Consider the following 24,532-nt stretch of genomic DNA (forward strand, 5'->3'; position numbering starts at 1 on the left):
CGGTGGCCATGGCTGTTCTCTGCCTCGACCACGTCCTGTCCTCAACTTGGCAGGCCACACGTAATTAATGGCCCTCACTGTTTTGCTGTTCAGCTCTTGAGGCTACTACACGTGGCCCCCCATATTGCATAGTTGTAAATTTGAATCCTTATCCAGTTGTGACGAGATGCTGCAATCTCTCGGCCAAATAAGTAATTAAATTAATATTTCTCTATTTGCAACAGATACCGTGGTGAACATCTTTCAGAGTTAATTTTTATCCAAGTACCAGTGTCAGTAGCTGCTACAGTGTACTCCATCAATGTATACTAGTGCATTTGGTGGAGACGAAGCTCAAAATATGGAAAAGAGTTTTTATTCTGTTGATACTAGAAACCTACTTGAGAACGATTGTATTTTAGTCTGCAAATAAAAATGCTTTTAAAACAGATCAACCCATAACTTAAATTACATAAAAAATGGTTCATTTAAAAGCAAATAATAAATAACCAACCAATAAAGTTTCAATCTTGTAGCTAAAGACCTTTCTAAATTTGAGAATTTAACTTAAATCTCAGTCCTTTAAAGAGTCAAAGGTCACTTATACTGCCATTTAAATCCAAGTATAAATGACATACATGGTTACGCAGAATGCAGCTGGTCGCTATGTGTGGCCAAGTGAGCTTAGAGGACAACTACCTAAGACTCCATCCGAACTGAGCAAGGGATGAGTTTTGGCCTTATTAGGGGCCTCCTAATCACAAAGAGTTATATGATCATAATGGAAATTTGGAACATGTCAGTATGAGAATTCCTAATGGAACCTCAATATTATAGACAGGCAAATGCAGAGGCTCTGGTACAAAAAGAAAAAGGTTCCAGAATGCTAATTTCTCTCAATGGCCATCAGTTGTCTTTGTTATGCTTTGGGTCACTTCAGATAACTTCTATATTTTTTGTGTGATAGACCAGCTCTGACGGGTGTCTTATATTTTAAAGTCAAAGGAAAACAGTAGTGTTGATAAGTGCTTATACTGTAGGTAAATACAGTTTTTAATATTGAGTGTGTACACTTTTGTATGCTGATGCAATCCATGTATATGTTTGAATAGATTACCCAGAAATGGAAATTTTATTGAGACATGGTGATCTAAATATTAAAATCTTTATAACCCAATTAAAGAATCTTTTAATATTCTCTATAGCGGGAATAATTTTTCTACAGATAACATAATCTCATATGATTATGAAATACCTAAATTACATGATGACAATATTAATAAATTTGATTAAACTCTTGAATTATGATATTTTGTTTGTAAATGTTTCTGAACATTACGGAATTGTTGAATTTCTCTTCCACATTCGAATGCAAGAAATCCAATAAACCAAAACATACAGAAAGGTGGGAACTGAGCAAGCAATTGTGAATGAAAAAGTGAATTAATATTCTGATATTACTGTTTTGGAGGCCATAACACCTTATCAGTAGGGCTTGACCAATATGGTACTAATACAAAAGGGCAAGATAATACCCCCTTCACCTAGATCTTGAAGATATATTGTGACAATCCTGAAATTTAGACGACCCCGGGCATCGTATGGCTCTTGATAAACCTTAAAACACTCCAAGGGGCTAACAGTACTACTTCAGCAGGTTTTAGAAATGCCCTATATACAGATGTCTTACCAAATCAAGGCAATTGCTTTGCAGTCACAAGTGATGTGTATAACAGACTTCGTGGACTCCCTGAAGAAGTGACATATCCCTGACTCAGAGAAACCCATCTTAAATTGGTGGTAGTTAAATGAGCATAATAAAAAATAACAATATACAAATGTAAGTTCTATTTCCTGTCCTCTGAAGGTTTAAAGATTTTAACAATTAGCAATTTCAGTTGCCCAGCCAAAGCGTGGGATATTTCGATGTGATAACCAGCAGGCTACAAAGATGGCTGTGCCACCAGCTCTGATCTGTCCTGTATGTTATATAATTTGGGATGGAGAGTGTAGTGTGTGGAGTTAGGCACGCTTCTTGTAGTAAGGCCACATCCACATTGTAATTCTGTTGTCACTGTATGAGTTCATGGCCTTTGTAACAGACACTGTTAGAGTTCCAGGACATAAGTCGAGGGCATCTATCCATGGATTAAAGTGTTGGTCTGGTTGGTCTGGTGAGTAAGAACTTAAGCAATGGTGTGAAACATATGTATCCCGTAGATAATTGTTCCATCATCCTATTGATTAGAAGGTTCACTTTGACTTACTGCAAACCACAGTTTCTGATGTGGCTTTGAAAAGATACTTTCCAGGGTCTAGGTAAGATGTTGTGTTATGTATTTGCGGCCCATTCCTTGTTAGCTCTTAGGGCTTTACCATATTGACTGAAAACTTATCATGGGGGGAACATTTGAACATTTGCCGTGGTAAATTCCTCCGTGTTTGGTCAGAGTCGGATTTGGGGTTAAGTAGATTCAGTCCAAGCAGCGACTGGGCACCGAAGCAGGAAGTGCCACTGGGTAATTGTGGACAGTGTCGGGCCAGGAACGGCCAGCAATAATCCTGTTGTTGGAATTTCCGTGTTGTCTTTCGTCTTCTGTGCTTGGCAGACTGGTAGGTAGCACCATCATCTTCCGGGGCGTTGTATTCACAGTTGTCCTGCTCAGTTAGCTGCCGATCTTGGAAATGAGTAGAATCTGCGGGTCTGGTACCTTCCTTGATCTTGACTCTAAAGATGGCTTTACATTTATTAGTTGGAGTTGGAGTCAATGAAATTTGCTGGTTGATCGCAATTTTTATGTTTCCATTATGGTCGTTACCACAATATTGCAGTGGACATAGGCTCAACACTCAGTTTTGGACACTCTTGGGTTTCGTGAGATCCACCACAGTAACAAACTAATAAAAGGTTCCTTTCCATCATTTACATTATAAACAGATTTAATCGTGTACTAATGTACTAGAACATATTTAAAATTTTATGGTGTATTGTTATATTTTATAATGTATTAATCTGTTTCAGATGTTTCAGAAACACCTGTTAAAGTGTTGATTACTGATCAGAATATAAGCACAAATTCAGACTATCAATATTCATGCCCGAAACATTCAGAGTTAATAAAACAACCTTCTTATGAGTATAGTGAGTTCTCAAAATTTATACTGTATGAAAATTGTAACTCTTTCGGGGAGCTGCAAACATGTCCCATTATAATACTTTTGCAATCTGCAGAAAAAAATGGATTTAAGGATTCTTTGAGATTTTGCTATCCTGGAGACAGCCGGAATTCAAAGCATGAAAAGTAAGTAGTATTTAAGACAACCAGATAGTTAAATATAAGGTAATCCTTTTTTTCAACCATTAAAATTTTATTTCTTTTCAAATATTCTACACATCATTTAACAGAAAATATGTTGGATTACGTTACGTATTCGTTTTTGAGTTAATCTTTAGTTTTATATTTATATATAGTTCACTGAGTTCTGTTTTATGTTTATTTTATGTGATGTTTCAATAATAGGTCTTAGAAACCCAAAATACAAATGTTTTACTGATTTTGTCTTTTAAATTAATTTAAGAATATTGGAGGTGATTGTTTTACTTAACCCTTTAAGTGCTACTAACACGCCAATGGCGCAGTGTACCGGGTACGGTGGTTATCACAAGATAACCAGATCAAGCAACGTTGAGCGTGGTTGCTGCTTGGATAGGTGACCACTGAGTGATCCTGTCCTTGCAAGAGGCCCGCCTGCCCGGCCATTGGTGGTGGTTCGGAAGTCACCTTTAAGCCGTTGGTCCCCAGGTAAAGTGTTAGAGAGGGCTTCTTAGCCCTAACTTTGCCTGGCAAAATAAGACATTCTTTACTTTTTACTTTTACACTGTACAATATGTTCGTTTTAGTCAAGTTACAGCCGGTTTAAATAACAGATTATTCAATAAATATTTAGTTTGTTTACAAATACTTAGAAAAGATTAATGTTGTCCAAAATTGATAACATTGAAACTAATATTTTTAGAGCTGTAAAAAGTTTTAGTATATTATCATTCTGCCGATTCAGTGAGCTATCAGCATGTTGTTCTTCAACCGTCCCGTTTATTTAAGCACTAAAGACTCACGATCACAATATAATTTTGTTGTTTAGTTGTTTTCTATTCTGTATGTGAGTGCATAATGTTATTTTTTAATGTGGTTTTTAAATATCAAAACCAACTAGAAGGGAGTTTTTAATGGTGGTTCGCCTCATCTATACTGACCAAAATAGGCTTGATTTCATACTCTGGATGATTGCATACGTAGTATAAATGGCCATCAATTTTTACCTGGCAAGAGAGAGATTCTGGTTTGAGTCTTGGCAGAGTTATATGTTTTGTAAATCAATCTTTATTGAAATTGTAAGTGTATATGCAGTGCTCAATTTATAGAATTAAAGATGGCGCAACTCTAACCTTCCGGACATCTGGAGAGTATGGAATACCTCCTAGAAGAAGGGGATCTCTAGAAATATTTGGAATGTTATGTCTCGTAAGAGTATTTTTATGTATTTCTTAGGTACAGAAAAAGTGTCCGACGCAAACAAAAAGTGCTAATTTTTTCAGAGGGAGATATATATATATAAATATAAATAAAAGTCATTTGACAGGTATTTGGTCTTCCGATCATATGTTAGTTTGGTTATTTAAACGCATATGTGACAGATACAGCCAAGTACAAAATAATTGAATCGTAAAAAGTGAGGGCTCTTTGGTGTAATAGTAGCACATTCACCCGGCAAGTGAGAGATCCGGGTTCGAGTCCCGGCGGAGCAAGTACTTTTTGCGATTCATTGTTTATTGAAATTATATATATGCATGTATGTTGTGGTCAATAAAAAAGGTAGTATATGTTTATCTATAAAAATTTTTTAGTTTTATGTACTTATGTTAAGTATAGTCAGAAGAATAGATCTCTCATCAAAAACCTAAGCTTTGTGCCTTAAGCCAGTGCAAAGCTCCTTGACCAATAAAATGTAGTTCTGTTATTTTTACAGATAAAGACCACAAAGAACATTTATTTACAATATGAGTCATTGGCGAAACTTCCATCTCCACTGTCACAGGATTTATTTTCAAAACTTCTTCAAAAATCCTTTCTTCAAATTTCAATATTAACATCAGCTTATACCAGTACAGAAATGGATTATCAAATGCCATTCTCTCCTGCAAAGTTTCAATCCTGAAGGTTCTTTTGTTTGTTTAACAATGAAGATAATGTTTTGCCCATGAAACGAATCCAAGATTGTCACCCAACTGTAATTTAGAGGAAAGCTACCAGTGTGTAGCAGATATGATGATATAAGGGGTTGTTTATGGACATCAACTGGCTTATCGGTGCTAGAAGAGCTTGTAATATGGAGATACAGAACGAACAAGTTCTTATAAAGTGCTTTTCGTCAAAGCTTGCTATTGCCTTTTACTTTTAGGAGACATTTTATTTAGTATTGCAAGCAACGAAAGAGGAGTTAGCTCAAAAAGTGTCATTTATCACTTGTTACCCATAAATGGGGGCATAATATTTTGTAGTTTACTTGACTAAGAGCAATGAGCAATGTAGTATTTTAACCTGTTGAGTCCCGGGTTATGGCAGCACAGGGGCATCTGCTGGCCCGGGTTTTTTCTGGCACTTGGTTACTACTTTGCATTATAGTTATTTTTTGCATCTGCATAATCATATACTCATAAGTTTTATTTTTATGTTTATTTATTTCATATTATTGATATTTATAAATTCAAATATACATATTTAAATTTATATATATATATATATTTTGATTCCAAGTGTAAGTTTATTTTTTATAAATCAATAAGACTAGGATAAACAAACTAGGAAAAAATCTAGGTTTGTAGATTCCTTACTTATTCCAGAATCATTATTTATTCCAGATTTTGAGCTGTCAAATGGAAATATGTGCGGAATAAAGTTGGTATCATTCATAGGGATAGGTAATTGGAGGTAGCTTTCTACGTTTGGGGTTAGGCCTACATTCAGTTCCTTCATTACCAGTAAAGTCATTTCTGGGATTATAATTTTGAACTACCTCGTTTATTACCAAGTCAACACTATCCAAAGTAGGCTTATTTGGACGATTATTAGAATAAACAGTATCACCTGATGGTCCTGGTACTGGTTCATCGAGATAACCTAAATCGTAGTTGAAGTCTGCATCACGAACTAGTTCACTAAAAATAAAATCACCACTTCTTACACGATTGAAAATATCCACATCACTTTCGTCGTCACTATCAGATAGTTCACTAAACTCACTGCCCAATAATTCATTAATATCTTGATCAAACAACTCATGCTTACGCGAAGCCATAATTATTGTGTACAAACAACAGCAACCGGCTGAAATGCCTCGACGTTTAGAGTAAAAACAGGCTGCCAAGTATCGTAGCGCGAAACAAAATATACATCACGAGAAAGCCAGTGTTCTCCCGAGTAACCCGGTATATTGAACGTCATTTAATTTAGCGAATTGAGTTGAAAAAACGCAAAAATAAAACGCTCTGCGCGCGGCCGCAACAGTGCGGCAACGGGCCACGACTGCACACTTGCCTCAGTCGCAACTGTGCGGCTACGGGATCCAACAGGTTAATATTAACAAGTACTTTTCCTACTTAAAACATTTTAACCAATAGCCTATAATTTATCGGAAAATAAATTTGTTGTTCATTCAGTATAGTACGAGGCATGTTTATTGAGTAATTACCATTTTGATATACATAAAAAAGGTTATTAAAATTGTTCTAATAATTTTATATGAAAGCCCACACTTGTATCTACCTTTCTACTAAGTTCACATCAATATTAAGGGATTTATCATACCTAAAAACAATATTCTGTATACTATCATCAAAGAATATTGCCACCTGTTTTAACAGCTAATGCAACACAGTAATTTTGATGTTATTGTTGTTGTGTTATCCTGACCTTCTTTTGAAGATGCTTCTTCTGAGATGATAGTCACTGGACTGAATTGAGGCTGTTTTGAAGAACTATCAAATTGTTCCTAGCAAAATACTGTGATGAGATCTTGAGTTTGTTTTCCGCATGTGTATGGACATTGTCATACAGCAAAACATGTTTCTCAAAAAAATTTGACAGGGAGAACTTCTTGAAACTTGAGGAAAACTCTAAGAGTATGAACAAATAAATTGTGAAATGTATGTTCATTTCCACTTAATCATTCAATTTTGTACCAAATTGTTGGTTGTCACTTAGAACTCCATTCCGTTTGTCATCATGAACATTCTTTCAGCTATCTTTTTAAGCTGTTACCCATTTGAATGCCATTCCATCATTCATAATGTTTTTTCTATACACATCACAACACTGATAGTGAATTTCATGCCATTAGCACCAAGAAAACAAATAACAGCACGTACTTCACCATCAACAGGACTCTCAATTGATGGGAACATTAAAACAGTGCGCAAGTGCGGGACAATGGCCACAGAGACAGAGTTTCAAAACGGCACTTACTTAAAAACATGCTTTGTGCTATAACATTTTGGATCAGTGAATAAAATATTGTTTTTACTAGTAACAAAGACAGATAAATTCTTAGGATGGATAATGATGGTGCATGTTGTGGTCATTATGGACTATACTTAACTTGACTTATCCTCAACTGTGAGGATATACCAACCAAACATTTCTAAAATATAATATTTTTATACTTAATATTGTATAATAAACTCTGGTATTATTTTATCTTATAATAGTATTTGTGCTTGTGTTCAGATACTGTGAATTAAGATTTGACGGCAAGGTGCTTTCATCGGGCACTGGTAAATCAAAGAGAGAAGCAAAAATGAATGCAGCTATAGAAGGTTTAAACAGATTACGCAAGACCTGCTTTACTATTCAGGTAGAACGTAATACAGTTTTTTATTATGCTCTTATCAAATAGCTTTGATTACATATTTAATTAAAAACTTAGTGAATGAACCCAGTTGTATCTAATATTAAAGTTATACTCTATATTATACTCTATTTGCCAAATGAGATATTTTCAGGATTTTTCACTTTTAATGTCAGGAGTACCTACCTGCTTACTGGTTTTTCATACATTTTTTTCTATTATGTAAACAAGGCTTAGAGAAAGATATGTCTACACAATTAACAAGACTAATTGTACAATCCACATTTAAGATAAAATATTTGTAGTGTTATATAAAAAACCAAGGAACTAATTTCTGAGTAATATTGAAATTGATTGTAACAGTTACATCACTAAATCCTCTCTCTCTTTTTATCAACTACTTGTATCAAAACTTTATAAATTCATGAAGCTTAGTTGTTTTTTTTAGCTAAATCATTATCTCAAGATAGTAAGTTTAGCAAATTTATTATTAGATTTGTAAAAATGTTATGATGCCTTTGTTTACAAACCATTACAGGTCAAATTGGAATATACTATTAATGTATGTGATTGGTTCGATACAGGAAAAGAATGTGTTTCTTAGCCAAAACCTCACCAATATTAAAGATGGGGAAATAAACACCAGTTATCCACCAATTCCCCAAGATAACATCGGCAGTAAGATGATGCAGAAGATGGGATGGACAGGGAATGGACTGGGCAAACATCAGCAAGGAATGCAAACCCCTATTCAGTAAGAAAATTATACTAAATGGGTCCTTACAAGTCATTATTGTTAAACTTTTCTTCAATGCCTCTATTTTTAATATTCTGTACAATTTATCTTACATGTCAAGAACTACAAGTTTTTCATTTAGAATTACACTTAGTGTAGAATAAAAGATAACAGAAAACTGTAACTGGACTAACAAATTAAGGAACTACCTGTTATGTGTGCTTATCTCTAATCATAGTACGTTTTATACTATCAGAATGTTTTTGGGAAATTGTTCCTGCCATGATTCCACTATGCTGTCTTAGCATCTCAATGAAGTCAAGTACCAGGCAAGACCTTTATATATACTATAGTGAGAATTACAGAGGTAGTGACTATTGATTTTTTTTTTTTTTAGCCAAAACTAAAATAATGGATTGTGGTGCTCATGGTGGTCTCTGTGAAAAACACTTTCAGCTCGATAACTTGATACCAAGGCTTAATTTTTATAGCCATACAGGGTTCCTACAAGTATGGTTAAATGTATGATTTTATTTGTTCTGATTACCTAAGTTGTGTGAAAGCAAGTCTAGTACAGTGATGTAGATTCATGAATTGATGTTCATTTCTGATGTGGTATTATATATTGTTGTCATTAAAAATTGACTTTGGTCAGTCTAATTGCCATACATGAATTTAGGGACAATAGGCTAAGTTGTTCTAAATAAAACTAGTTTTGGTTCAGTTGCTTATCCACAGAGGAATATTATCTCAAAGCATCCTTCCTCCAAATAGTTTCTTGAACACTCTTTTGGTTCCCTACCTCTAAACTAGACTTTTAGGTTGTGTATTAATGTTGTTTATTTTTGATTCCCTAACTGTGTTTGTTTGTTCAGACCACAGTTTCATACTTTGTGTTGGGCTGGACCATGCCACGCTCATTATTGCCTAACGCATCATTACCAAATGTAACTCAGTTTTATGGAATTAAGTTTTGTAACAATGAATATGCAAAATAGTACTGTACGTTTCCTTCAGCAGAGGACTACAAGAAATATATTAAAGTTTCTTTTTTCAACACTGCAAAATGCTCTAAATTATTCCTTTTTTTCTAAGGTTCAAAACTACTTTTCAGTTTCTCAGTAGCTAGATTAAATTATTAGAGTTTTATCTACACTTATTAATTCAAGTGTTAATTATTGTTATATACATTTTTCTTATACAGGATCATGTCAGCCAAACCAAAACAACAAGGTTTTGGCCATTGGAATAAGATGTCAGCTAAAGAAAAGTTCAAATGCTTTTTCAAAAAGTACATGACCAATGAGACCAGCAGTGAACTTATTTTCGACCCTGATGCCCTCTCACCAGATGATTGCCAAATTATACGAGAGTGAGTATTATTTTCCCCTGTATAATTTAATGTTTAGTCCTTTAGCGTAATATTCTGTGCATATTCAAATTATTATTTTATGTCATCAATTTACGTAAAAGACGGGATATTGGAACTCAGGAAAATGCGTTTTCTCAATTAAGAGCTATTTTGTAACACTGGCATATTGCCACTAATACTTATTTTAATAAGTTATTGTGACACTGTAATGTTTGATAACAAGAAAAAGCCCCACTCCCCCCCCCCCCAAAAAAAAATCCATGGCAAATAAAAGTAGGTAAGTTTTTTTTATAAAATTCCTTTTATTAAATTAAATAATCAATCAGTTGTTTTTTCTTGGGAGGTCTACAATACATAATGAAAAATTGAAAATATTACCTCACATGACTGCCTAAAAATCATCAGAAACTCTGAAATGCAGTATTATCATGCAGACCAAGATTTTTTTACAAAGTTTAGGTGTTATATAGTGTAATAAAGTAAGAACAGTTTCTGTGCTAGTTTGGTGAATTAAATAGGTTAACATTTTGAAGTGGAAATGTTGTCTTGCTGTTGCCAAACAAATCTCTGCTTTGTATTCTTTAGTGGACGTATAATATTCAAATAATACCAAAATGAGAGAATCCTTTATAAACAATTAACTGCTTATATCTTTAGTACTTTACTTCTGTTGTTTAATTAGTTTAATCTAGTTATCACGACCAGTTTTGCGGAATAACATTTTGGATATCTTCAATGATAAAGATCCAACCACAAGTTTTTAAGGAGAAGTTTCTTTTGAAATGTGTTTTAGTAATGATAAAAATGTTTCATGAACTGACTGACAAAATATTAATCTGGCTAATATACTTAACTGTATGGAATAATGTATTGAAATTGATTGTTTGTAGCTTGTGGAAAAATCTGCTCATTCAACTCACAACTATAATTTGATACTTGTTTGAGGTTTGGGATATAGTTTGAAAATTCATAAACTTTAGATTTTGAGAAGATATTCGTATAAGAATTACACTGGGAGCTACTTTTTAACTCCAAAAATTCCTTTAAATGTTGAAATTGGAAAGTGAGATACTGTACTTCAGTGAATTTTTGAAATACAAAGAACACCAAATTCCAAGTTTAACCCATTGGCCTATACATATTTTTACTATCAGCTCAACTGGAGTTATCCTATTAAAAATGCTAAAAACGTAAGAGTTTTGTTGTATGTTTATAAAAAATTTATTTTTCAAGTTATTTGGTTATATTTTATACCTTTTTGGATTAACATGAAATGGGCTTTAATAATAAATAGATACTGATATATTTGGTCATAATTTAAAAATAATAATGCTGTACAAACAAAAAAGTTTTGGAATTTTTTTAAATTAAAAAATTTTGTTTTTACTCAAACAATATAAAATAAAATACCCCATTGTTGCTTTTATTTTATGTGAAATGTATTTCTCTACCTAGCAATACTAGAATATTTGTATATGTATGCATAGTTTGTCAGAATGAATGTTTTTTCTAAATACTGAAAATTCCAAGAATATTGATTTTTCTCTTTTAGTACACTAATATTCTTATAGTAACATATTATTCATTTAAATTTCAATTAATTGTAGTATTGCAGTTTTTCTTATGTGTTACAACAATATTAGTCTAATTTATACTAACATTTGGTTGAAAAAGGAGTTTAAAAAAAATTATTTAGATGGCGCTGTACTTGTCACGGAACGGTTCCATGATATAAATTTTGAGCCCAGACTAGCTGTCACAGAACCGTTCCGTAATACAAGGCCAATGGGTTAAATGACATTTGCAAGTGGGTAAACTATTGTCTGTCAGTCAGAGTAATGAGCAGCTTGAAAGAATAAAAAAATTATAACATTTGTCTGAAGATATACCCCACATGGTGTTTTGTTTCATGTAATTTAATGTATCTAATAATTGTTTCTTTATTGTGCATGGCATATTGTCACCTGTTACATGAATAAAGAAAACACTAAAATTTAAAACTTACTGACTTATTAATCTAAAATAATAGGTACAACAATTAAGCAAGTAGTAGTTTGTATATTTCACATACAACTAGAGTAAAGTTTATCACTATTTTGAAATTGGAACTAACAACAAACATAGGCTAGCATATAATAATAACTGAGAGCATGTTTCAGCAATGGTTACTGAATGCAGCCTCCTAAAATAATTCTATAAAGCATCTGACAACCACCAGTGATTTTGCCACACAATGTATAAGCATGCCAATTCTCTTGAGCAACCACAGCAAATTTACTGCCACAGCAAAAGAAGTATCCAATTTATAATGGGCTCAAGGATATTTATGTTTCTCATCACACATTATGAAGGAGATCCGAGGAATTATTTCTTCCTTTAAACCTCCAGCTAATGACCGATTGCACCTATTGTTTGATTTCATACCCATTGTGAATTGATAAAGATTGTACAGCAGTCGGTCAGGTTTTCACTGTTTAATTACTTAATTATTTGAAATTAATTTTGTCTAATGTACATTTATATATAATAATTTGTTCTTTAACTTATATACATAGTTTTTCATCAGCTTCTTGTAAGCATGTTTTAGTACATGGTTTTGTTTCTCTAAAGTAATTGTGTTTAAATTGTAAATTAGTGTATTTACAGGGGTGCTGAAAAGTTTTGAAACAGTCTAATATCCTCTGTACTCATAAACGTATAAACATAAAACTTTGTTCAGTGACACAGGGCATAAAGTTGAACTTTTTAATGCAATCAATAGCTCTTCACCACCTCAGGGAGATGGCCCGTAAGGAGTCGGTGAAAATTTTAATGTAAACATATGTTGATTTGCATATGATTTTAAAGGTCTTAATTAGTAAAACATCATGATGCAAATTATACCTCAATAGATTAATCCTAAACAAAATGGTGGCAATTTAAAGTTTCAATATATATCTTATGTGCAATTTCAAGAATGGTTTAATTTTATGGTAACCATATCAGATGAAACCACAAAACTTTACACATAATTACTATACACAAACACCAACTTTAAGATGTGTTCCGTTAAGATTTTTAAAATTAAATTTCAAATTCACTTTCACAATAAGCTGAGGGAATATTGTTATATACATTATAATTTTCCTTGCAGACCAAATGTAGTAATGTTCAAAATGGTCATATCTCAAGATTCAGAAATGTAATTTTGACACATTATATGTCAGTTTTTTTTTTTATTTTCAAAGTAAACAAATTTTGTATTTTAACCTTTTCGAACTACAATTAATAATATTCACATTAGAATAAAACGTGTGTTATTCACCATCATTTAAAAAGTTTTTAACTTTATGGTAAATGTTCACAAATGATTTATTCTTGATCTTGTGAATAAGATGAACCAGAAACATTTATCAAAGTCTGTAAGTGACACGAGATGTTGGGACTTCCATCAGAGAGATTGAATATAGTCCCTTCCCTCTTTCACTAGAAATTAAGCAAAATTCTAGTTAAAGTAATGGATGGCTGGAGAGGAACATGAATGTGACTCGCCAGCTTCAGGTATTGTCGACTTTGAACTTACTGTGACAGCTCTGCAGGCCTAGATAGATGTCACCAGACAGGATCACTTAACTTCATGAAACCTTTTATGGAAATCCTGAGGATACTTCAAGTAAATATTTTACCTTACTAATGTAATTTTTTAAGTCTTTTATTAATTTTATTTCTTTTTATTCTAGTTAAATGTCCATTTATTTTCAAACAAAATTCATTAATAATATATAACTTTGGTATTCAATACATTTTTCTAATCATACAATAATTTTTAGGGCTAATGAAGAGGAAGATAAAAGGAGAAATGAAGACAGTATGAAGGATTTGTTTGAAGAACCGATACTAGAAGCATGTTACAATTATGATTCTGATAGAGAAGAAGGCGAAATCTTTTCAGATGAAGATACAACTGACATTGTAACTACTGATAGCTCTAAAGGAAGCAAAATTTGTATTATTTGTTATCGGCTTAATTCGTTAACAGGAGAAGAAACTGAAGATAATATCTATGACATTATTTGGGGTACATGCTCTGATAATACAGGTCTTAAGCACGTTATGCAAGATAACTGGGAATTAAAACGACTAATACTTAAAAAGAAAGGAAATGGAGAACTCACGGATGATGAAACATGTGATATGGAAGTCTCAGATGGCTTACAAGAGAGTAGTGATGAAGAGACTAAATCCAGTATAGTTCAGTCAACTGAGTATAGAAATACAAAGATAACAGCCATGCCTCCTACAGACTTGGGTTCGCCGCTAAAAGAAGCAAGAAGTGTCAATGAAATATCTGATTCTTTTCCTGCTCCTTCTGTGGGAGTAGCATTAAAAATTCTCAATTCAAATGGAATTCTGAATCAATATACTTTTTCCAAAGAGAATATAGGTTCTCTGGACTATTTACCTGAAGATGTTACTCAAGAAGATTTAAATTCTTGCCCAAAACTTTCAAATAATCAAATGGTATATGCATTCCATGAAAAATATTGTTCTGGAAATAAAACATCTGCATCACAAGTATTAAATGATATAGTTCACTCTTCGTCTTCAAAATCAAATATATCGCAACTAAGTAATATACCAGTGAACATTACGTGTGATGATGTATTATTAGAAAACCTTGTACAAATTACTAAAAATAACTTATCAAAAGTTGTGGAACAAACTATTACACAAACGTCTTCTATAAATAATTCACAACGCAAAGTAGTAGATTCTTCTAATCATACTGTAGACACTGAACAAAGTAAGAGAAATAGTAATGATAAAATTAAAATTTTCCTTCCTGATGGTTCCTACAAGTATATTTCATTAGAATGTGTCAAGGCCAACGAAGAGCTCAAAGATATTATTAGATATTCTCCAGAAAAGACAGCGGATCGGTTAAAATATATGGTTACTATTGAAGATTTAAAATCAAGTAAAGCATTACGTAAATTATTTTCTGACTTTTTAACGCCTCCTCTTGCAATAAGTAAGACTGCAACCAGTGCACTTTCTAGCAATTGTTTGGATATTAATAAGTCTAAAAGTGATTATGGCTGTGATACAGACACTTTGAAAAATGCATCAAATGATGCGGAGAATTCTTCCAATAAACATAATCCACCGGGAGCTCTTGGTGACCAAGGAAACTTATCACCTACACAGATAAAAGATTGTAAGATGCAGAAAGCATTGCTAGAAAAATCTGAAACTTCTCACGAAAGTTGTTCAGCTAAACATACATTCCAAGAATCTACTAATATACAAAACCATGTTATAAATAATAAATCATTGTTGGTAGCACAAAACAATTCTCACATAGATAACTCTCTGAACCATGTACATACTATATCTAAAAACCAACATCAGTCCTTACCGTCATACAAATCACCAAATTCGAAATTCAAAATATTTTTACCAGATGGTTCTTTTAAACGTGTCACTATAAAATATGTAAAATCAAATCCAGAACTCAGAGAATTTACCAAGTATACACCTTATAAAAAAATAACTGACCTTAACAAACATGTTACTATTGAAGATTTAAAAACAAACAAAGCACTTCAAAACTTGTTTGCGGATTTTCTACCTTCCCTGCAAGCATTAAAGGAAAATGTGGTGAAAGAAGATGCATCAATTGAAATAACTGACACAACATCAGATGAATCCACATGCAGCCCGAATAACAAATGTTCCAACACTTATAGTAAAAATGAAACTAGCAGTGCATGTATAAATTCTTGTGCAAATGAGAAATCCTCACTTAGTACTGTTTCAACACCAATAACTTGTAAAGATCAATTAGCGAATGCTGTAACTGAGTATTACAAAAGGAACCATATATCTGATCAAAATGAAAAATCACCAAAGTCAGATGTAGATAGAGAAGACACAAAACCACATTCAATCTTTGAAAATATTGTAAGTACCAAACAGTTTTTAGAAAATTTCACAACAAATGTAAATTCTCCAGAGAAGAGCCAAGAGAAAAAAGTAAAATTATTTCTTCCTGATGGTTCGTATAAGTGTATAACTCTAAGTAGCATTGAATCTAACAAGGAATTGAGCGAATTTACAAAGTATACAGATGGAAAACCGTTGTCTGAGCTAAACAACAAAATAACTGCAGAAGATTTGAAAAGCAATGAAGCTCTTCATGAAATATTTTCTGATTTTTTATCTACAACTACTTTTAAAGATGATTTAAAGTCAAACACACCTGCTAAACAATGTGGACAATCAATGCCAAGTAATATCAACTCTAAACTTAATGAAGCAGTTCCCTCAGACCAAATTTGTGTAAGTAGTAGTTTCCCTGTAGTGCAATCTCAATCAGTAAAAGAATCTATACCTGATGCTGATAATGTTTTAGAAAGTGAGAAGACAATAATGGTAAAGTCAGATAGTTCAACAAATGTGCTGAATAAAAGTGTAAACAAAGATTCCGAAACAGGTGTAATTGGAGACCAAACTTTAGTTTTAGAGGGTCCAGTTGTTGAATCTAATCCAGATAGTAACATGATTGGTAGACTTGTCCATGAGTTTAATCAAGGAAGAGTTAACCCTACTTTGGTGGGCCAGGAAGCTCATCCACTGTGCGTAGGAGGGAGGAAAAGAGGTCAACCAAAAATTAGGTTTTTTCTTCCAGATGGTTCTTTTAAACGTGTTAAAGTGTCAATTGTTCAGAAGCATAAGGAGTTAAATAGATTGGTTCAACTTGACAATCGTAATATCACACTTGAACACTTCAAAACTATTCCGGGATTACGTCAAGTATTTCCTGATTTCATGGCTTCTTATCCCTTTTTAAAATAAATTCAGTTGTAGGATAATTTACTAAATTAAAAGTATAAGTACATATTCATATCTATAGTGTATTTTTATGCTGATATTTAAACATCACATGTTCAAGTTTTTCTACTCATAGTTTAGGATATAAATAGAAGACTGAGAATAAAACATTTAGGATATGCCTATGACGTATTATAAGTCATATGAGCAATATATTTTATTTCATAGATGTTTTTATTTTGTACACATTATCTAAATATTATAACTAAGGTGCTATTATGTATCATCATTTATATATGTATATATAAAATAATTTACACCCTTATATGATAATGTTTATACAAATGTATTATATGTAAATGATTGTGATATTCTTTTTGTGAAGTGGGTAATCAGAAATCCAAATATTGATTATTTTTTAAGTATTTGTAGAACAAATAAGAATGAAATGTAAAAAATGCCTTACTGCATTACACAATATATTAAGTTTATTTGTTTTGATTTATATAGAATGCTAAAGTTAAGACTATATATATATATATATATATATATATATATATATATATATATATGTAATATGTAATAAATGGTACATTATTTATATATATATATATATATATATATATATATAAATAATGTACCATTTATTACATATTTTATATTTCATAAAAGTTAAAATATTTTTATTTTTTTTCTATTTTTTTTTCTATTTTCTATGATTTTAACTATAAATAAATTTTAATTAAAAATTATGTATAAACAAGGTTTGAAATACTTTTGTGTGTAATGTTTTTGGAAAATTTGTTAATAAATTTTCATGTTCAAAATATGCATGTTTCAAAACTTACTAGCCTTGTTCTATTTCAATATTTTATTAAATTATAATTATTTAAATTTACTATATCAGTGAAGTAATTTGACAACAAACAACAATATGCGTTTGTCCCTTGGGAATTGGTTTAAACATCACTGATTGGTTTGTATCATTACTTCTGCACCTATTTCCTTTTGGAGCAACTCCAAAATATTAAATGAAGTAACCTTCCCAAATAACAACTCAGCGGATTAACCAAATAACCCCATTTTTCACAGCTAAGGCTGCTTATAGCTGTGGACAACTCATTGTACCACTGGTTGATGGTGGTATGAATCCATGAGTCGTACATGAAATTGGGACTATTAGTTGTGGAAAATCAAGTTGCTCAAGTAAAAATAAGTGTACAATTAATAGAAATAGATGGTGTTCGGACCCTGCAACAGCCCCGTCAACTGTTTGTGTCTCAGCTAGTTCAGGAGACATTGCAGTATATGTAGTCTATTAAGCAGACTCAACTAGTTGTAACACTGTTGTACAACAATGTTGGTGTACACATGCTCAGTAGACTAGAACACAAACACAAACATTGTTTAAGTTCAATCTCCCGTTCTTACTATGTGTACCTGTGTGTTCACATGGCTAGTCGTATTATAATTTTGTAATATATAATTTATTTATACATTACAATGTATATGTTTTACAGGGTGTCCATTATAAATCATGCCATCATTGGCATCTCAAAACTACTACATTTGCAGGAAAGTTTAAATGTTTGATATGTGAAGAACAGTTGTGTGAGTAATTTCAAACCTAATACAAAAGCAAGTGATGTTTTTATGAAGTGGATTATTAATATCATATCCAGTTTCAATAATAAACCTTAAGAACTGTAATTAGTAAATTGGCAACATGAATATAACTATGCACGCAAGGGTTAATATTAAGATAGAAAAACACTTTACCATGCATATTTTTTTTATTGAATTTTCTTCTTTGTTTTAACATTATAATTACATAACTGCATGAAAAAAGTATATAAAATGTTTTTTAATTAAATATTTACAAAAATTAATAATTAAAACTTGATATTTTTCAATCAATAATATGAATAAGTTACAATGCCTATATTTTGTTAGTGAGTAAAATACCTGTATATTACCCATATTTATATGATTAGAAATATTATTTGTTAGTATGATTCAAATATATTTCCTTGAAATGGCTGTGGTGAACGTGTAGTGTAGCGTCCTTGGACTGACGGGGGTCACGACACCAAGACGAGTGAGGCATGGGAACGGCGCGGCACGACACATGTCCGATATTACTGTCACAAATTTCCTACATTAGAGTCTCTACATTATTTATATGTAACTAAAAACACAACATGTAAAACACAGCTGAAATCACAATGTAAATGTAAGGTTACTTCAGAATCACTGATCACGAGTTATTTGTTTGTTTATTTTACAATGATTGCATTGGAAAAGACGGGAAAACAAATTACACACAGGTTTATTGATACGTGCTGCTACCTACTAAACAGAAAGGCGTATTAAGTGTACAGGGCTACATTGACAGGTGCTGCTACGTAGTAGGTGACGTTGAAAGTAACATGTGGCGACAGCCAGCTGAAACGCAGCTGGCGCATATATACGGATGCTGCTCGGCAAGGGTTAAATTATACAGTGTATTACTTAAATAACGACCACCATAACCAGAAACAAAGTCAGTACATGTGGAGATAACATTACATTTTTTTAACCATTGCGGATAAAGTATTGAAACTGAACAAATCAAAACTAAACAAAAATATCTACTTTTTGATGCAAATATCGTTTTTTTAATTATATCAAGGGATGGTCCACAAGAACACAGAAGAAAAACTGAAATGAGAATATAGGTAGAATAGGAACATCCAAGTAAAGATCTATATTAGAAGAACAAAATGGTGCTAATCTAACATCAAACAGAATATATACAAAATGGTGGCTTGTATTGTTCCTTATATTTATAGTATGAATTCAAACAGTGCAATATTGTAGAACAATCGTTCCATCATCGAGTGGTTACAAAATTCAAAATTGCTCCACATGATGTTGTCAACAATTAAACATTAAAAAACACAAAATACAGGCCTATTATCCATATGTCATGTATCCTTATTTATTTTATTGTAGTTTGAATTTTGTGTGATTTAAAATTTGTTTAAACGTGACAATCCCATGTGGAACATTTTACATTTTTTAACCACCTTATTATATAACGATTGTTTTGAAACATGTAGTGGATACATACAAATTTTTAGTTATTTTAACAGTTCCAGAACTATAGACAATGAATTTTGATTTAATTATAGACCTTACCTAGTCAACAGTTCCAAAATTTGTTTTATAGAATTATGACTACATGTTTTGGGATGAAAGTTTCATTGACAGGTGTATAAAAAACTTGAAAGTCCAATGGAAGTTAAAAAACACATACAATGAGATTTAATCAAACACACAGATTCAATAAATAAGACACAATAAATCATTTATGGTATACATAGATGGTAAGAGGTTGATGGCTTACCGCAAACACAACCACAGACCCGAACCAGCCAGTCGGCAGTGCAAACACTCAACCCGCCGGCTAATTAAAAATACTTATAATATGTATTTAGGTTAAAATCTCCAGCTAAAACTATATTTCCAAAATTATTGCTAAAAGCACTATACAATGCCTTCAAATAAACTGTGTACAGGAGATCTATATGTGCAGACTCTAACAAAATTTGCCTTCCATGGTTGAAGCTCAGTTAGACAACATTTAAATCCAATAATCAAAGAATGTTTTATTGTCTTTAAACACTATTTGTATACAAAATGTATACAGAAAATAAGTGTACTGAAGCTCTCACTGCCGAAAGGATTTCTTTTCAACACGTTAACTACACTTCTGCGTAGTCTGATTTCTCCTCTCAGCAACGAGAGTGATTCGAGGTCAATACATAGATAACTCTCAATGCGACAATACATTTAGTAAAAAGTGTCAATACGATGTGTGAAATACGTGGCATCGTCCGTTATTTTGTTTGATGTAAAAACTCCATAAGGTCACAAAGCTAAGAATCCTACGAGTGTGTTTAAGTGGTATCATGAGTTTAAAAACGAAATCATCTCTCTGCACAGAAACCCTCAGATATTGGAAAATATCTGTGAGGTGGGTCCCAAAACACTTGGGCAGACTAACACAAGTTGAATCGAGTGGAGGCCAGGCAAAAGTTTTTGAGACGCTACAAACTCCATTGAGATAAATTTCTCTGCTCCATTGTTTGTATTTATTTGTGTAACTGCAATATACTGTGTGTCCCAAATCCCCTTAATTACTTTTATTTTTTAGATAATCAAATAACTCATTTTTTCTAGCATAAGTTGTTTAGTACTTTTTGGCATAGTTTAGAGTTTTAGCCCTCGCTGTGAACTAGAGGTTACGGGAGATATCTTAAAAATTTTAAATATAACCCCTATTGTGCGACCCTCATTTAAAGGTCTTTAAAAGACAACCCATGGTGTGCGTAACATTTTTCCTGATGCTCCTATAAAATAAGGCAGCTTAAAATGTTATGAGTTATTACAGTTAAACAACCTCCTGTCAATGGTTACTAGATTATGGAATACCGTATTACGTAATATTAAATTACTCTTTATAAATAAAGTTTGTTAAAAGGATTTTTCATGTAAGGAACAGAGGGTATGTGAAAAATCTTCCATTCAAACACTTTTTGAAAGCCATTGTCACAACTAATACAATGTAAACGTAACATGCAAACCATATATTAAAACAAGTTCACAATAAATTTCAGTAGATTTCACATAATTAGCATTTAAAAAATTAAAAGTTGGTGACATTTTGTACTGACATATCCGTAGTAAATGTCAATAAAATAAAAACTTGCTACTTGCTGATAAGGTATCTTCATTGTTATACAAGAAAATACATAAATTTTATAATTTTCCCTGCAATATGGGGAACTGCAATTTTTTTACTGTCCGCTGTGTCACTTATTACTATTTTCTTTTATTTTTGGTTTGTTTGGCAATAGAAACTAAAATAAATGGAAATAACGATTGTCTTATGATGCAGGAACTAGAGTTTTGAAGATTGAGGAAGAGTAACTTTTAGATGTATCTAGTAAATCACTTATTCACCAATGCCAGATGGATGCTGCAGTTATCTTGAAGAACACCATCAAAAATGTACAATATTTTATACTTCACAGAGTAGCCGGGAAAGTTATTTCCACAAAATTCAATTTACAAATTCAAACTAGTAGAATGAAGAAATAGTAGAGTTTTACAATTAATTTTTTTATAAAGATTATGTCATTCAGTTAGCTGCTGAAAAAACCCAAATCAGATGCTTGAGGTAAAATAGAACATTTATTGATTATTGCAAACTAAACCAAGTCACTTCAGTAATTTATAATTCAATTGATTTATAATTGTAAAACAAACTTTAAAAAATATTACTATTAAATTAACAAAATTTTTATTTTTATTTTTCTTATACAATAACTAATTCAGTTTATTTAATAAAAAAAGTAGGATGCTTAGATGATATAAATGCATTCTGCATCCAGACACGTTTACAGAAGGTGGATGCCCTATCACTACAACCTTAAATAATCTGAAAAAATAATCTTTTAACAAGCTATTTAATTAATAGCTTTAGTATTTTTCAAATTGTACATTTAACTGACCTTTAATGTTAGCTAAGAATTAAAATTTTAATATTAAATTAGATTTATACACTTTGATTAGTAACTTCCACCCAATCCTAACTGGGGCAAAACCCTGACTGATTCAGCAACGCACTGGACATCAAGAGTCGTGGTCACAAAATGGTGTGTGTGCTTGTGAGTAGAAACTACTTGGAAACTAATAAGATCCTGTATTTTCAATGGATAATATTCAAAAGAGATGATTTAACTCTCTGCCCATGAAGTATGAGTTTATTGGTTTGAACCCTCCTCCCAAACTGAAATACTAGGTACACCACTGTCTGCCTCTGTAAGGAGACTGATTAGGGAACTAACTATTCCATGTCAACAGATTGGAAAACCCCGTAATGCACATTAAACAAAATGCATCATACATCCAGATTGTGCACAAGCTTAAACTTGAAGAAGCTGTTTAGTCAAACAGGCTGTGGAAAATAAAATGTATAACCTTCCTGCATAGTCAGAGGAAAGATACCTAGATTATATGTGTGGTTGTGATTTCAACAAATTTAACTGAGGATGCATTGCTAGTTTTGAACATTCATATTTGCAACACTAAAGATGTGACGACTCTAAGGGATAAAATGTTAACAAGCTTGTAATATTTTCAATAATTTAGAAACACCATCATCTTATATAATAATTCCTATTCCAAACTTTAAACAGCTACCACCTACAAACATTAAGAAACATAAATAAATCATGAAACTTGCTTGAAATTGTTATAGTTTTTAAAAAGTCTGTCAAACTTGATCCATAAGGGTGAAACAGTTAAAATAAAAATTTTATATAAATTTGAATGACCACCACCTTAAATAGTTATACTTGTTGAGACTTGCTACAAAATTATACAAGTTACAGGTTGCATTATGAAAGTAATGAGCATTTTCTGGGAAAAACAGATTTCTTCATCCAATTGGTTAAAATTCTTTAAAATAGTCTCCCCCTGCATCAATACACCTGTGGAGATGATTCTGCCATGCCTTGAAAGCATTCTAGAACTCCTTGACTGGAATGCCTCTCAGGAATCTTTGTAACTTCAGCTCGGATGTTCTCTACTGACGGAGTGCTTTCCCTTCAGCTCTCTCTTCAATCAAAAAAATTCACAGAGTTATTTCAGGGCTGTAAGGAGGCTAGGGTACCACGGGGGCTTGTTCTGGATCAGGTAGTTGGTAACGACAAAGGCCATGTAGCTGGGGGCATTGTCGTGGTGAAGTGGCAGATGTCCTAACAGGACATCTGAGGACATCGAAGGATCACGCGCGTCCATTAGGATGGACGCGCGTGATCCTACGTTTCAATCTCTTGAGCACCTCCCGGTAAAAGGCTGCATTGACAGTTTGTCCTTGAGATACAAACTCAAAATGGACGATTCCTCTAACTTTGAAGAAGACAATCAGTATTGTTTTGATATAAGACTTGCTCATGCATGCTTTTTTGGGTTTAGGAGAAGATTGTGTGTGCCACTCGGAACTCTGGATCGTACCCAACCTGATTTATCCCCAGTTAGAGTAGAGTAAAAAAGCCTGGATCATTTTTAATCAAATCCAACAATTCTTTACTGTGCAAAACTCTAACTTCTTTCTTCACCTCTGTCAACATCTTCGGTACAAACTTCGCACAGATCTTTCGAATTTGCAAATCCTCCATCACTATCCCATGTAACGCAAATGTTGACAAGTTTAGTGTGTCTGCGATTACCTGGATACTTAACCAACAGTCTGAACTCAAAACTTTGTGCACACACTGGATGTTTTCATCAGTTCGGGCTTTGTTGGGCGTCCAGAAAAAAGGTGGTTGATGTCCTTCTCCCGGCCCTCCTTGAAAGCCTTGTGCCACTTTCCACATTGAAATCTCGAAATGCATTCCTCCTTAAAAGCCTCTTTTGAAGCATTTGATAACTTTCCATTGCATTCTTCCCAAGCCGCACTCAAAACTTGATCGCGTACCGCTGTTCAAGCGAGCGCTCCATCGTGCCGTGATACAATTGAAAAACAAACTTCGTGCGGACACGTCCTACCACTCCTATTGCTCAGAGCAAACTGAGACTGGGCCTGTTTGGAGTAGCAGAACCCACAATACATTATTTGGCCAGACCGAACGTGCTGCAAATAACTCATTTTAGCATTATAAGTGATAAATCTAAGG

At 32.7% G+C, this 24,532-nt stretch overlaps 1 protein-coding gene across 6 annotated transcripts in view; it reads left to right on the forward strand.

The window, feature by feature from the left end:
- The window catches only part of LOC124359544, a 116,414-nt gene that overhangs the window by 28,815 nt on the left and 63,067 nt on the right, over nt 1–24,532 (forward strand). For 4 of the 6 annotated variants that reach the window (XM_046812367.1, XM_046812369.1, XM_046812370.1 and 1 more), the window contains exons 3-6: nt 3,002–3,281; nt 7,764–7,890; nt 8,469–8,638; nt 9,825–9,992. In XM_046812367.1, coding sequence (XP_046668323.1) covers nt 3,002–3,281; nt 7,764–7,890; nt 8,469–8,638; nt 9,825–9,992 — 745 coding nt within the window. Of the gene's footprint in view, nt 1–3,001; nt 3,282–7,763; nt 7,891–8,468; nt 8,639–9,824; nt 9,993–13,801; nt 17,325–24,532 lie in introns of those variants that run through there. The other 2 variants (XM_046812368.1, XM_046812365.1) reach the window with 1 other exon arrangement.

The sequence above is a fragment of the Homalodisca vitripennis genome, chromosome 4 (assembly GCF_021130785.1).
Source record: "Homalodisca vitripennis isolate AUS2020 chromosome 4, UT_GWSS_2.1, whole genome shotgun sequence".
Taxonomy (NCBI): Eukaryota; Metazoa; Arthropoda; class Insecta; order Hemiptera; family Cicadellidae; genus Homalodisca; species Homalodisca vitripennis.